Source organism: Mustela nivalis (genome assembly GCF_964662115.1).
Source record: "Mustela nivalis genome assembly, chromosome: 4".
Classification (NCBI taxonomy): domain Eukaryota; kingdom Metazoa; phylum Chordata; class Mammalia; order Carnivora; family Mustelidae; genus Mustela; species Mustela nivalis.
The window spans coordinates 66,637,410-66,653,562 of NC_139023.1; the positions used below are offsets into that span (position 1 = coordinate 66,637,410).

The following is a 16,153-nucleotide window of genomic DNA, read 5'->3' on the forward strand; positions in this document are numbered from 1 at the left end:
GTGGCCTTCCGGTGGGGGGTCGAGGCGGGGGCGGGGCAGGGTCGCGGGCGGGTCCTCTCGGGCGGGTCCTCTCGGGCGGGTCCTCTCGGGCGGGTCCTCTCGGGCGGGCGCGGGGGTCGAGGGCCGGCGGTCTCATGCTCTTTGGGCGGGCGGAGCCGCCGGCGGCTGGTCTCGCGCGGCGGGGGCGGGGCCTGGGTGGGGGCGGGGCCGCGGGCGCCGGGGCCTGTGCGGCTGGGGTCTGCGGTTTACCTTTAATGCTGGGATGCACTGACCTGCATCCGTGTCGCACGTGCGTCTGTGCGGCTGGCCACCGTCCGTGGGGCTCCCTTAGGGAGGTCATCGTGGTGGTTCGGCGGGGCGTTGGCTACAGACCCGCAAATGCCCGTGTGTTTTTACCACGGGTGCTTAGTTCTCCGGGACTCGTGCCCTGGCGGGTACTTGGTGCTCGGGTTTGGGGTTATTTTGCTTTAGTTTTTTGTTCGGAAGTACAGTTGAGCTACATGGTTGTGTAGTTTTGGGTGCTCGGAATAGCGACCTGATATTTGTGCACCTTGCGAGACGGGTGTCGGCCCTCACCACACAGCGTGACAGTTTTCTTCTTTCGTTGAGTTTTAAGGTCAGTGTGAGGGCGGTTCTTCACAGTCTTGAGTCCGCCGTTGGCTGCACTAGCTGGACCGTCTGTGGACATCGGTTCCTGTGCGAATGGCGGGTGCTCACTGAGTCGCCGGAGGTTAGCATCTTGTTGACTCTGCCTCGGGGACGTTACCTATTTGTTTTCTTATTTGGGAACGGCGGGTTGGGGGAAGAGGCTGCGAGCCACAGGCTGGCTTGGACTGTTTTAGACATATTTATTCTGAATTAAAGACTGAATGCATGAACTCATCTGCTCCGTAAGATACAATGTATTTTTAATGACTATCTTTGGAAAGACTTCTTGCTAAGCAGGTTGTCATTGTTTTAAAGTGTTCTCAGTAATATCTTATTTTGTTTATCTTCATCAAACATTTCAGCTATAACTCCCTCTGGGTTAGATGGTTCCCAGATGTTGTCATATTTATCAGTATCGTCCATTTACAAATACAGTTATTTTATTTATGGTCTAATACTTGTTTTTCCTCCCCCAGGAGAAGTCAAATTCTAAAAATATTTTTTCCCTTCTCTATGGACTTAACATAAATTTAATATTGGGGTTTATTTTCTAACTATCAACATAAATCCATATCCATCACAAAGAAATTGGGTATTTAAACCATGAGTTGTGGAAAAGAGTTTGTGGAAACATTAAAAAAAATCAATTATCCTAAAGCTGATACTCTTAATGGGGAAGATTTTGACTGGTTGTTTGAGACTGTTGAAGATGAATCATTTCTGAAGTGGTTTTGTGGGAATGTGAATGAACAGAATGTATTGTCTGAAGAAGAATTGGAAGCTTTTAGCATTCTTCAAAAATCAGGCAAGCCTATCCTAGAAGGAGCAGCATTAGATGAAGTTCTTAAAACCTGTAAGACTTCTGATTTGAAGACATCTGCCCTGGATGACAAAGTGCTAGATAAATTAGAGACTGAGGTTCAGATTCTGCAGAAATTAAAGAACCTAAAAATTCAGCGACGTAATAAATGCCAGTTAATGGCTTCCGTAACAAGCCACAGATCTCTGAGGTTAAATGCTAAAGAAGCAGCAGCCACTAAAAGGCTGAAGCAGAGTCAAGGAATTCTGAATGCTATGAATACTAAGATAAATAGTGAACTTCAGGCGCTTACTGATGGAGTTGCTAAATTGATGATGTTCTTCAGACATTCTAATTTGGATCAAGGGACAAACCCACTGGTGTTTTTATCTCAGTTTTCCTTGGAAAAATATCTAAGCCAGGAAGAGCAAAGCACAGCCGCGTTAACCTTATATACCAAAAAACAGTTCTTTCCCGGTATACACGAAGTAGTTGAAAGTTCAAATGAAGAAAATTTTCAACTGTTAGATATACAAGCACCATCTATTTGTGATAATCAAGAAATCCTTGGAGAGAGACGGCTAGAGATGGCAAGGTTGCAGCTAGCCTACATTTGTGCTCAACATGAGTTAATTCACTTGAAAGCTGGTAATTTAAGCATGAAGTCAAGGATACAGTGGGCAGAGGAGAATCTTCATAGCCTCTCTAGCAAGGTAAACATGAGAAATGAGACTGGATTCCTATAGTAATTATTGCTCATTAATATTACAGTACTTTAGGAAGGAAGATGAAACAAGTACATTTGTAACATAATGTAAGAAATTTAAGTTACATTTTCTTATTTTGTGTTTATTCAGTGCTTAGTTTTGATGTGTGTCAGTGTTTCATACAAATAGATATTCGTATCAGTGGAGGGCAAAAATAGTAATTATAACCCTATCCCAGTAGCTAATTTTAAACAAAGCACTTTTTCTGAATTTGAAATTGGTGTTGGTTCGGACTCAGAGGACACTGAAATTCCTCTCTTTCATGATGTTTGGGTAAAGAGCCTTGTTGCTTTGTTATGGGTATTCTGCCTTGTTTGCTCCTTGTTTGGTGCTGCTGAAGTCAGGGACCCAATTCAGTGGACTGAAACCCTGACTTTTTAGTTGAGAATGTACAGATGTAGTGCACATATCCAGCTGGACTCTTGGAAAGCTTGCTGCCTTGGTAATTTAACCCCTAGATAATTGAGTGAAAATATAGCTGAAACTGAGTATGAGCACCAAGTTAGTTCATGTAACTGACACAGACTTTAGAATAATGTATGAAGTTCTGTCACTCTTTACAAGTGCTAAAAATCAACTGACAGACTAGGAGAATAGCTACTGGGATACTTTTTTTTTTTTTTTTTCCTTTTAAAGATTTTATTTATTTATTTGACGGATAGGGATCACAAATAGGCAGAGACAGAGAAGCAGGCTCCCTGCTGAGCAGAGAGCCCATGCGGGTCTCCATCCCAGAACCATGACCTGAGCCAAAGGCAGAGGCTTTAACCCACTGAGACACTCAGGCACCTGATTATTTTTGTTTTGAGAGAAACTTAGTGTACATATGCATTTGGTGATTTCTGCGCTACAGGGGGTGTGTTTTGGTAGCCATTACTGTATATATATATGGTAGTAATAGTATTAAAACTTAGCAGTTTACTTTTGGCTTAACCTACGCTTTCCCTTTTTTAAGCTGTGATTTTGGCTTTTGTTAACATGAAATTAGTTTTTATTAGCACAATATCTGATAGACTAAAATGGAAGTAAAATTATGTTAAAACTTTCAACTTTATACTTCTTGTTTTAAATGTAATTGCTTTTTCTGTGTAGGCTCTTGGAAAAGATAATTTGGATGCTAAAATTTCTAACTTGAAGAGTGAGATTCTGAAACTCGAAGAACAAATCTCTCATATAAAAGATAAAAATTTGCCTGCTGTGGTAAAAGAGAATGCCCAGTTATTGAATATGCCCGTTGTAAAGGGAGATTTTGATCTACAGATTGCTAAACAAGACTGTTATACCGCAAGACAAGAGTTAGTTTTAAATCAGTTGATAAAGCAAAAAGCCTCTTTTGAACTTCTACAGTTATCATATGAAATTGAATTGAGAAAGCACTGGGACATATATCGTCAACTTGAAAATTTGGTTCAAGAACTTAGTCAAAGTAATAGGATGCTCCACAAGCGATTAGAAATGCTAACAGATCCATTAGTATCTCAGCAGATAAATCCAAGGAATACCATTGATACCAAGGACTATTCTACTCACAGGTGTGTATCTTTGTTTCTTTAGTCATTTTTTGGTTTTTGTGAAATACTATAGAGAGTTTGAACTAATGCTGTGGAAGTTTAAAACATTTTTCACTTTCTGTTTTTGGCCCTCTGTTCTCTTCTTTCATTTTTCTCACATATGACTCGTTCATTTTGAATATTTTGCTCCCTTTTCCATTCATGTTAAATCTGGGAGTAGCTGTTTTAGAGCTGAGGTGGATGGGTTGGTGGAGTGACTGTACAAGGTTTTACTCACCTTTAGGCACCATTATTTAGATGCCTTATTTGAGATTGAGGCAGGAGTTTAACTACAGGGAGTTTGAATACAGCTTGGTGTGTTGAATAGAAACACGCCAGTATTGCTAGGCAGAGAACTGATTGCATTTAGAGAAGGTGTCAGCAGAGAGAAGAGGGGAAACTGACTTTGTTTTTGGTCAGGTGAAACTGTGAAAATGAATGCTCCCTCCCAGCCTCTTCTGGATGTCAAACCAGTTGATGGTATAGGGATACAAAAATTAGAGGACTAAAGTAGTCAAAGTCCTCAACAATCTGGATCTTACTCCTGATTTTTTTCGAGTTGTAGAGGAAAATCATCTATTCTTTTTGTTTTTAAGATTTTATTTGTTTGAGAGGGGGAGAGCAAGCACAAGCAGGGAGAGGGACAGAGGGAGAAGCAGACTCCCTGCTGAGCAGGGACCGGAATGTGGAGCCCAACGTGGGGCTGGATCCCAGGACCCTGGGATCAGAACCTGAGCGGAAGGCAGACACACAATCCCCTGAGCCACCCAGGCGCCCCTCCTTTTTTTTTTTTTTTCTTATTAATGAGGTGAGGGACATGAAAAGGGTGACACTGACATCATGAGTTACGAATAGTTCCCCCTGGACGCCTGGGTGGCTCAGTTGGTTAAGCAGCTGCCTTTGGTTCAGGTCATGATCCCAGTGTCCTGGGATCTAGTCCCACATCGGGCTCCTTGCTCGGCAGGGAGCCTGCTTCTCCCTCTGCCTCTGCTTGCCATTCTGTCTGCCTGTGCTTGCTCTCTCTCCCTCTCTCTCTCTGACAAATAAATAAAATCTTAAAAAAAAAAAAAAAAAGAAAGTTCCCCCTGAAGTTGTGTAGTCACATCCCACAAGAACAAAATCCACAGCCTTGGACTTGAACCATTTTTATGAAGTCTGTTGCAACTTGTTAAAATAATTGAAATAATTTAAAAAATACATATTTTTGAAATTGAAGAAAAAGAACAAACCTTTTTGGTCAGAAATATATAGAAAATTCTGCCTCACATTTTTCCATTTGTTCCAAAGGATTTTCTGCCATTAATGTTTGAAATGTTAAAGTGGCCTAATAGTTCATTAGGAATTTAATTCAACAAATATGGATAAGACTGAAGTAGCAAGTTTACTATTTTTGTAGCTCTTTATTGCTTACTTTTTTTTTACGTTTTATATTTTATTTTTAATTTTTTTCTTTTAAATCCAGTACCATCCTAGAATGATAGGTATGTGACGTGAAAAATTTAGTCTCGGGCGCCTGGGTGGCTCAGTGGGTTAAAGCCTCTGCCTGCAGCTCAGGTAATGATCTCAGGGTCTTGGGATTGAGTCCCGCATCGGGACTGCAGAGCAGAGAGCCTGCTTCCTCCTCCTCTCTCTCTCTCTGCCTGCCTCTCTGCCTACTTGTGATCTCTGTCAGATAAATGAATAAAATCTTGAAAAAAAAATTTTTTTTTAGTCTCAGATGTTGACCTGACCCAGGTATCAAAAGACAGCCGAAATCAGACCTGGGTCTTTTGTTTCAACTTCATTGCTATTTCTGTTATATCACACTCATGTTCTGTGAAAAGTGTTTTTTTGGGTGGTATTTCTGAAACATACTTTGTTTGAAATAGGGTAATGGCAATTAAAAGTAAAAAAGTATATTTAAAATTTGGGAGATGAGAAAGTGGGAAGCAGGTAACAGTAATTACAATGTGTATTTCTGTAATGAGATAGTATTTTCTTTTTCTTTTTCTTTTTTTTTTTTTAAGATTTTATGTTTTGACAGAGATCACAAGTAGGCAGAGAGGCAGGCCGAGAGAGAGAGAGAGAGAGAGAGAGAGAAGCAGGACCCTTGCTGAGCAGAGAGCCCAATGTAGGACTCGATCCCAGGACCCTGAGATCATGACATGAGCTGAAGGCAGAGGCTTAACCCACTGAGCCACCCAGGGGCCCAGTATTTTATTTTTCTTAAAGATTTTATTTATTTGAGAGAGAACATGATAGGGACAGAGAGAGGAGGAAGCAGACTCCCGCTGAGCAGGGAGCCCGATGCAGAACTGAATCCTGGGATCATGACCTGAGTGGAAGGCAGAAGCTTAACTGACTGAGCTACCCAGGTGCCCTGTAATGAGAGAGTATTTTAGCTGGAATGTTTTTGGTTGTTTGATTTAGCAGTAGACAGATTAATTTTTTTCCAGGTTAATATTTTTAATCTGTTACATATCCACAAAGATACCCAGTACTCAATATAAAGATTATAATTTTGAAAATTGTACTGATTTGAGAATTTTCTCCTATAATTTTTATTTTCAAATTTTAGGCTTTATCAACTTTTAGAAGGAGAGAATAAGAAAAAAGAATTATTTATAACCCATGGAAACCTGGAGGAAGTGGCTGAGAAATTAAAAAAGGATGTTTCTTTAGTACAAGATCAGTTGGCAGTTTCTGCTCAAGAACATTGTTTCTTTCTGTCCAAACTGAATAATGATGTGGACATGCTTTGTGACACCTTATATCAAGGAGGAAATCAGCTTTTGCTTAGTGATCAGGTGGGTACTCACCATTGTAACCGAAGATGCTGTAAGAAAAAATATGCTTGTTGTAAAAGATGCTAAAGACAACGTTAACTTGAGGAAAATACTACCCCAAATCCTGTTGCCCTACTATAAAACTTATTTTTTTATATCCTATTGTTTGTTCACATGTAAATATATTTTTCAGATTATTTTGATCAATGTACATAGAATTTTTAAGAAGAAATTTTACGGGGCGCCTGGGTGGCTCAGTGGGTTAAAGCTTCTGCCTTTGGCTCAGGTCATGATCCCAGGGTCCTGGGATCGAGCCTGCTTCCCTTCCTCTCTCTGCCTGCTTTTCTGCTACTTGTGGTCTCTGTCTGTCAAATAAATAAATAAAATCTTAAAAAAAAATTTTTTTTTTCACAAGTAATTTCATACATAAAAGGTTACATAATGTTTACACTAAAAATTTAAAGAAAAAATCAAACCACCCCTGTATTTTACCTGTCTCAACAATTAGAGGGCTTTTACCTTTGAAATGCTCTGTGACAGCTTGCTTCTCCTAATAGCATTTCTCTTCCTTCATCAAGGAGAACTACATCTAATTATATCATTTGCTTGCTTTTGTTTATACTTTTATTGCATATATATATTCTTAGATTGTATATATATATATATATATTTTTTTTTAAGATTTTATTTATTTATTTGACAGAGATCACAAGTAGGCAGAGAGGCAGGTAGAGAGAGAGAGAGGAGGAAGCAGGCTCCCTGCCGAGCAGAGAGCCCGATGCGGGACTCGATCCCAGGACCTTGAGATCATGACCTGAGCCGAAGGCAGCGGCTTAACCCACTGAGCCACCCAGGCTCCCAGATTGTATATATAGTTTTAAATTCTGTTTATTTGAAAGAGAGCATGAGCTTGTGCATGAGTGGGGAGAGGGGTAGAGGGACAAGCAGACTCCCCACTGAGCAGGGAGCCTGGATGTGGGGTGTGATCCCAGGATCCTGGGTTCATGACCTGAGCCGAAGTCAGGCACTTAACTAACTGAGCCACCAGGTGCCCTGCTAGACTCTATATTGTTTAGTTTTAGATGTTTTTGAAGTTTATGTATGTGGTTTCTTATATCTATTATTTACTAAGATGCTGAGTTTCATCCATGTTGCCATATGTAAAGCTCTAGTTCATTTATAGTTTTTTGTTGTTGTTGTTGTTGTTTTAATCTATTTATTTATTTGAGAGGGAGTGCACATGTGCACGGGGAAGGGTCAGAGGGAGAGAATCTAAAGCAGACTCCCTGCTGAGCTTGGTTGGGCTTCATCTCACAATCCATGAGATCACAGTGTCTAGACTCTTAACCAGCTGAGCCACCCAGGCACCCCTGTAGTTTTCTCTTTTATATAGTTAGTATTCCATTTTATGAAATCTGACAGTTTAATTATCTGTGTTGACAGACATCTAAGTTATTTTCAGTTTTTGCTATTGTAGATTGTATTGCTGAAGATGACCTTCCTAGGTGTCTCCCAGCTGCACACGTGTGCACACGTGCACACTTACATTTTTTTCCATATAAGCAAATTGTCCCAGCGCCATTTATTGAGGTGTACAATAAAAATAAAATCCTTCTCTTTCTGGTGAAAAGAGCTGCTTGTGGAATAAAAGATTCTTAAGTGTTTTTTGCCTTCCTATCCTTGTGTTAGACACTATGGGCAGGGCCAGGTAAGTCTAAGAGTCTTTGGAGGACCCAGGTGATTCCTGTCTGGCATGTATTTCTATCCAGGAGCTCTTCCACTTCTGGACCATTCTGGTCTTATGATTGTTGGTGTACTGTGAGTCCTTGGCTTATTATGAAGGAGGTCTCCCATTTGATGTCCCATGTTCTGTAGACCTTGGACTGATTTTTCTCCCACTCATCTTGTGAATCTCAAGAATCGTGGGTTCTAGGATGCCTGGGTGGCTCAGTGGGTTAAGCCACTGCCTTCGGCTCGGGCCATGATCCCAGGGTCAAGGTATCAAGTCCCATATCAGGCTCCTTGCTCAGCAGGGAGCCTGCTTCTCTTGCTGCCTCTGCCTGCTTGTGGGTACTCACTTGCGTGCTCTCTCTCTCTCTCTCTCTCTGGCAAATAAATAAAATCTTTAAAAAAAGGAAAAAAAAAAAAAAAGAATCGTAGGTTCTGATTTTCCAAGATTGGCAGTTGCCCTAGAGTGAAGCTACTCCTAGACTTGCCTTAGCAATGTGGGATGTTTTATGGACTTAGAGCTCCTTTTCTTGTCTTGTTACTCTTCATTGATTTTAGGAAGCTTTTGTTTTGTTAATTTTAAAAAATATTTCATTTAGCCTTTTACATTTTTCTTTTTTTTTTTTTTTTAAGAAGTTTTATTTATTTATTAGACACAGAGATCATAAGTAGGCAGAGAGGCGGGAGGTGGGGAGGCAGGCTCCCTACTGAGCAGAGAGCCCGATGCAGGCCTTGATCCAAGGACTCTTGAGATAATGACCTGAGCTGAAGGAAGAGGCTTAACCTACTGAGCCACCCAGGTGCCCTTTCACTTTTTTCTCATGGGAGGATTTGGATAACTTGCCCGCCTTTCCTTGGAACAGGAATGCTTGTGTTTAATTTTTTAAAATAAGGTTTTTATTGTGAAATACAGAAAATGTAAAATTATAGCTTTAACCATTTTTTTAAAAAAGATTTTATTTATTCACTTGACAGAGAGAGATTACAAGTAGACAGAGAGGCAGGCAGAGAGAGAGGAGGAAGCAGGCTCCCTGCTGAGCAGAGAGCCGGATGTGGGGCTGGATCCCAGGACCCTGAGATCATGACCTGAGCCGAAGGCAGAGGCTTATCCCACTGAGCCACCCAGGTGCCCCAGCTTTAACCATTTTTAAGTGTACAGTTCGGGGACATTAAGTACAAAAGTACATACACAATTCAGGGGCATTATGTACAAAAGTACATTCACATATTGCACAACCATGACCACTATGCGTTTTCATAGTTTTTTCATCATCCCAAATAGAAACATTAAACAGTAACTTTTCTCTCCTTCCTCCCCAGCCTTGATAACTTCTATTCTACTTTCTGTCTCAGTGAATTTCCCTACTCTAGATCCTAATTGTATGATTAAGTTTTATCCATGTTGTAGCATGTGTCAGAATTTTATTCCTTTTTTATGGCTCAGTAATACCCCATTGTTTGCATATAGTACATTTTGTTTATCTGTTTGTCTATCGATGGTCACTTGGGTTGTTTCCACTTTTTGGCTGTTGAGTGTCCTTGATTTTGTTCTTTTGAGTATATCCCTAGGAGTGTAATTGCTGGATCATTTGGTAATTCTGTATTTAATTTTGTGAGGAACTACCTAACTTACACAGCAGCTGTGTATCTAAGTTTAAAATTGTGGTGAATTATTATCCTGGTGGTTTGAATTACAGTGAATTGAACCATTTAGTATTACATAATGATCTTCTCTATTCTTTTTTTTTTTTTTTTTTAAGATTTTATTTATTTATTTGACAGAGAGAAATCACAAGTAGATGGAGAGGCAGGCAGAGAGAGAGAGAGAGGGAAGCAGGCTCCCTGCCAAGCAGAGAGCCTGATGCGGGACTTGATCCCAGGACCCTGAGATCATGACCTGAGCCGAAGGCAGCGGCTTAACCCACTGAGCCACCCAGTCGCCCCGATCTTCTCTATTCTTAACTGCGCTTTTTGTCTTACCATTCTTTTATTACTAATATTTCTGTGCCATCTTTTTTTGGTTAGTATTTGAAGGTATAAGATTTTCACCTTTATTTACACATCTTTTTTTATTCTTCCTTTTTACTTAGAATTATGAAATAAACATTTTCCCTCTGAATAATTTTAATTACTAATGTTATAGTAATTTTTGTAACCAGTCCACTGTTGAGTATTTTTTGGTAGTTTTCATTTTTTTGTTTGCTCTTGAATGTTATCACATATATCTTGTGTATATAGCTTTTTGTTGTTGAATCCTTAATTTGGATGAATTCTTGGAAGTAGGATGATTGAGTTTCTCAGGTATGTACTTTTTTTTTGGCATTTGTTGTGGACGTATTGCTTTTCCGAGGGGTCACACCTATTTTCCTTGTTACCAGCACTGTTTAAATGTCTACTAGAGACCATCGATCATATGGCATACCATCATTTTTATGAATTGCTTAAAAAAAACCTTTCTGTTAAATAGGCATGATATGTTTTTAAAGATTTTATTTATTTTTTTATTATTTTATTTTATTATTATTTTTTTAAAGATTTTATTTATTTATTTGACAGACAGGGATCATAAGTAGGCAGAGAGGCAGGCAGAGAGAGAGAGGAGAAAGCAGGTTCTCCGCTGAGCAGAGAGTCCGATGTGGGGCTCGATCCCAGGACCCTGGGATCATGACCTGAGCCGAAGGCAGAGGCTTTAACACATTGAGCCACTTAGGCGCCCCAAAGATTTTATTTTTTTATTAGAACACAGGAGAGCTAGAGAGAGCACAAGCAGGGGAAGGGGTAGAGGGAGGAGCAGGCTCCCTACTGAGCAGCGAGTCAGATGTAGCAATCGATCTTAGGGATCACAACCTGAGCTGAAGGCAGTCACTTAACCATCTGAGCCACCTAGGCATTCCCACACAATACTTTGTTATTGAGAATTTTTATTGAATACTTACTAGAAGATATCTTTTAGGTGTGGATAGATTTTTATCATATCACTCTTGAATGTACACATTAAATGAAATATACACAGTTAAAATGGTTAGGGTGTTTCAAAGCTTCACACTTAACATGCAGTTCTTCTATGATATTTTTGGACTCAAAGTAGTTGTCTTTATTTTTCTATGCTATTCATTGAGAATATTGGTGTTAGCAAAAAAACTAATAATCCAATTTAAAAATTCTTTTAAAAATTCTTGAATAGAGGTTTTTCCAAAGAAGACATACAGACAGTCAACAGGTATGCTCAGTGTCACCCATCATCAGAAAAATGCACATCGAAACTGCAATGAGGTATCACGTTATACCTGTTAAGAGTGGCTAATAGTAAAAAAGCAAAATTGGGGCACCTGGGTGGCTTAGTCGCTTAAGTGTCTGACACTTGGTTTTAGTGCAGGTCCGATCACATGGGTCCTGGGACTGCATCCAGCTGCTTGAGGTTTTGCTCCCTCTGCCCTTCCCTAGCTCACCAGCTTATCCATGTGTATGCACTTTGTCTTTCTCAAATAAATCTTAAAAAAAAAAAAAAAAAAAAGGCAAAATCAAAAAGTGTTGGTGAAAATGTGGAGAAATTAGAACCCTTGTACACTACTGGTAGCAGTCCAAAATGGTGCAGCCACTGTGGAAAACAGTATGGAGTTTTCTCAAAAAAATTAATGAGCCCTATGATCCAGGAATTGCACTTCTGGGTATTTAAACAGAAGAACTGAAATCAGGATCTTGAAGAATTATTAACATTCCTACATTCATTGTAATTATTCCTAATAGCCAGGTTATGGAAACAACTTAAATATCTACCAGTGGAGGAATGGATAAAGAAGATGTGATATATACACACAAAGTACTATTAAGCCTTAATAAATAGAAATCCTGTAATATGCGACAATATGGATGAACCTTGAGGAAATTATGCTGAATGAAATAAACCAGTCACAAGGACAAATAATGCATGATTCCAGTTACAGAGATATCTTAAATAGTCAAACTCAACAGAGGCAGAGGGTAGAACGATGGGATTGGAGGGGGAAACAGGTTGTTAACCAACAGATACAAAGCGTCAATTATGGAAGGTGCATGCATGCTCTAAAAAGTTGTGCCTGTAGTTAGCAGTACTGTTGTACTCTTATAAATCTGTTAAGGGGGAGATCTCATGTTAAATGTTTTTATCAAAATAAAAATTTTTTTTAGATTTGATGATAAAACATTTCTTTTTTTTTTTTTTAAAGATTTTATTTATTTATTTGACACAGAGAGAGATCACAAATAGGCAGAGAGACAGAGAGAGAGATGAGGAGAAGCAGGCTCCCTGCTGAGCAGAGAGCCCCCTGCGGGACTCGATCCCAGGCCCCTGGGATCATGACCTGAGCCAAAGTCAGAGGCCCAACCCACTGAGCCACCCAGGCGCCCTGATGATAAAACATTTCTTACGAGTGGCTAATAATTACATGATGCTCTCGATTATAAATTGCTATGGGTTTCAGATATTTTAAAATGTGAAAGATTGCATCCTAGAATCACTAAAGTATGGTGATTCACTATAATCTTATTGAGAGTCATCATTTAATGTTTTTCTCTAACCCAGTAAAATATAAAAATGTCTTCTGTATAAATTTTAATTTCCACTTTCGTTATTAATGAGGGATATTTTTCAGTATCTATAGGAATATTATTTTAGCAACTATTAAGATCTTTAGTAGTGAAACTGAAGGTGAGATTGTAGTTTCTCATTCAAGTTTACCAAGTTTTTCTTCAAGGGAACCACTTAATGTAAGTATTACTTGATTTTGTTAAAGTGTAATTGCTCTCTGAAACTGGCATTTATGACTGGTGTAAAGCAGTCGTTCTTGAATTTGTTTATTAGAATCACCAGGGAGCCTGTTGGAGTTTGAGTAATTTAGTGTGGCGTGGGGCATTTGTATTCATAACAAATACCCCAGGTGATCCCCATGCTCGTGGACCACGGTGAGAAGATGCAAAAGGTTGAGATAGAGCTTTAGATTTTCTCTTTGGTGATAGTGGCTGGAAATTTACAGAAGTTGAATACATGATTAGAAAGCCATGGAAACTTGTTAATAAATAGCTTTTGGTGTTAGGAAGTGAGGCTGTATGTTAAATGTAAAGAGTCTGGCATGTCTAGGTTCTTTTTCTTCTTATTATTTTTTTAAGATTTAGGGGTGCGTGGGTGTCTCATTCAGTTAAACATCTGTCTGCCTTTGGCTCAGGTCATGATCTTGGGGTCCTGGGATTGAGTCCCACATCTGGCTTCCCGCTCAGTGGGGAATCTGCTTTTCCCCTCTTCCTCTTTCTCTGCCCCCTGCTTGTGCTCTCTTTTGCTCTCTCTCAAATAAATTAATATTAAAAAAATAGAAGATTTTGTTTACTCATTTGAGTTAGAGAGAGAGAGCATGAGCATAGGGGAGAGGCAGAGGGAGAGGGAGAAGCAGGTTCACTGCTGAGCCAGGAGTCTGCCAGGGGGTTAGATTCTAGGACCTAGAGATTATGACCTAAGCTGAAGGCAGATGCTTAACCATCTGAGCTACCCAGGCACCCCTTTTTTTTTGTTTGTTTTAAAGATTTTATTTATTTGAGAGAGTGAGAGAGAGAGGACAGCAAGCAGGAGTTGGGACAGATGGAGAGGGAAAAGCAGTGGCGTGTTTAAGTTCTTAAGGAGGAGAATTACATGGCAAGTTGGGGTTGTTGAATGTTACATGTAATTCTATCTTCTATAACACTGTGAAAAAAAGAAAAATGGGGATTTCTGTTGAGGTGATTCTTTTATCGGTAATTGCTTCAGTTCAAGACTTTCTCAACACCACTTTTATCTAGTGTAGACCAAGATTAGGCTAAAACAAGGTGCAGTCGATTAAGTGGAGTATAAACTCCATGAAGGAGATGGTGTTCTTCTATCAGTAGTCTCTCAAACAGTGCTTGGCACATGGTAGACTTCTGGTAATAGGCTGAATGCATGAATATGCACTACAGTGTACGTATCAGGGACTCTTCCGGGAGGAACAGTTTGCTTTGAATCCCTTAAAATTACCTATGGAAAGCTGTTGCAATTGATTTTACATAGAATTTATATTAAACCTGTGGATTTTTAGGGGCACTTGGATGGCTCAGTTGTTAGGTCCTGCCTTTGGCTCAGGTTATGAACCTGGGGTCCTAGGATCCAGTCCCACATTGGGCTCCCTGCTTGGTAGGGAGCCTACTTCTCCCACTTCCCCTGCTTGTGTTCCCTCTCTCGCTGCGTCTCTTTCTGTCAAATAAAAATCTTTAAAAAACCCTTTTAATTGAAGTTCATTTGTCATTAAAATCATGGGAGAAGCGGATGCCCTGCTGAGCAGGGAACCAGACTCAGGGCTCCATCCTAGGACCCTGAGATGAGATACGTCCTGAGCCAATAATGATTGCGCCACCCAGGTGCCCCTATTGTTTGGATTCTTTGCCTGTAAATTACATTTTAAATTTATAATTGCTATTACAAATAGAGCTTTTATAGTAAAAGCATTTTTATTTTCTTTTTAGGAGTTAACAGAGCAGTTTCATCAAGTTGAGTCCCAACTGAATAAGCTAAATCATCTTCTTACTGATATTCTTGCTGATGTGAAGACAAAGAGAAAAATTCTGGCATCTAATAAACTGCATCAAATGGAAAGAGAATTATATGTATATTTTTTAAAAGATGAAGATTATCTGAAAGATATTGTGGAGAATTTAGAAAACCAGTCAAAGATTAAGGCTGTTGGTCTTCAAGATTGAAAATTACTAAGAACTGAATCTTTACTAAATATGCTATGTTTTAATGTTTTATATATTAGGAAAATAGATCTAATAAACCCTACCAATATGTTAAATTTGAGGGCAATAGAATATTTCATTTAATTCAAGTATCACATTGGTTTGTTTTTTTCTGTGTATAGTATGTTCAAAGTACCAGTGCCTTCTATGAATTGAACATTTGCTTGGTGGCATGGAGTTCTGGTAACTTTCTACTTACAGGGAAAGAATATTATTATATAATGTAAATATTTCTTAATAGAAATAGTTCTCTCTCTCCTTTATTATTTTTTTAGAAATAGAAATTTTCTACTGTTAAATATTTTAAACCTTTGTAGAACTTAGAATCAGCATTGTTAAACCTATGGACCTTAATATATGGAATAGCCAAGTCCCCTCGTATTTGGTTATAAAGTAAAACTTAGCCGCTGAAATTGTAATTCCTGTAATTCCCTGCTGTAGACTTTGAGACTCTCTGCTCCTGTTTGTGCCCCAAAGAATGTCAGGTGTCCTTTGACCATTGTTCATTTTAGTAGCTGGGTCCTGGGGGCTCAGAATTTCTACAGGACAGATCTTAATAGTACTTGGAGTTCCATGTGACTTACACATTTTGAAAATACCATACAAGTGGTTTCTTGGAAGATGAATAATGCTACTTTAATCAGTTTCTCTGGAGTGAAAATACTTAAGTCTTAGATTGTTTAGTTGGGATACAAATATATTATTTGGACAATTAGAAATTATTTTGAGTAGTATGAAATCATTTGAAGTAGCTTATATATCCATTATAATATCAAATGCTTCTTGAGTACTTGATGTATATGTGGCCTGTGATACATACAATATAAGATTTATATTGGAACAAGAAGCTAGAGTATTACCTTCAAGAATATTCCTAAAAAAAAAAAAAAAAAAAAAAAAGAATATTCCTGCTCTAGAATATATTGCCTTTTTAATATGGAATGCCAGTCTAAAAGCTATGCATTTTAGGTGGTATTTGTGGAATTCTTTAATTATACCCATCAGAATATGGGTATACTTAGGTGACAGATAAGTCTTGATAATTTTTATAATCTTGAACAAAAATATCTTGCCAATTATAGTATTTTTACATTATTTAAAAATTTATATTTATTAAGT

General features: G+C 38.9%; 2 protein-coding genes across 2 annotated transcripts in view; both read left to right on the plus strand.

The window, feature by feature from the left end:
* The first annotated feature begins 616 nt into the window (after nucleotides 1-616).
* Nucleotides 617-15,095, plus strand: HAUS3 (HAUS augmin like complex subunit 3). Its single transcript, XM_082727097.1, has 5 exons — nucleotides 617-730; nucleotides 1,125-2,160; nucleotides 3,307-3,746; nucleotides 6,322-6,550; nucleotides 14,762-15,095. The coding sequence occupies exons 2-5, from the start codon at nucleotides 1,252-1,254 to the stop codon at nucleotides 14,993-14,995; spliced, it is 1,812 nt and encodes a 603-aa protein (XP_082583223.1). The 5' UTR covers nucleotides 617-730; nucleotides 1,125-1,251; the 3' UTR covers nucleotides 14,996-15,095.
* POLN (DNA polymerase nu) overlaps nucleotides 625-16,153 on the plus strand; it is a 156,587-nt gene continuing 141,058 nt past the window's right edge. The window contains exon 1 of the mRNA XM_082727077.1: nucleotides 625-730. The gene's annotated coding sequence lies outside the window, so the exon portion shown is untranslated. The remainder of the gene's footprint in view (nucleotides 731-16,153) is intronic.

Excerpts from the sequence above, each read along its gene's own strand:
- HAUS3 (XM_082727097.1), top strand. The coding sequence starts at position 1,252 with ATGAGTTGTGGAAAAGAGTTTGTGGAAACATTAAAAAAAATCAATTAT. Across the intron at positions 2,161-3,306 it reads TTCATAGCCTCTCTAGCAAG|GCTCTTGGAAAAGATAATTT; the intron begins GTAAACATGAGA and ends TTTTCTGTGTAG. Across the intron at positions 3,747-6,321 it reads AAGGACTATTCTACTCACAG|GCTTTATCAACTTTTAGAAG; the intron begins GTGTGTATCTTT and ends TTCAAATTTTAG.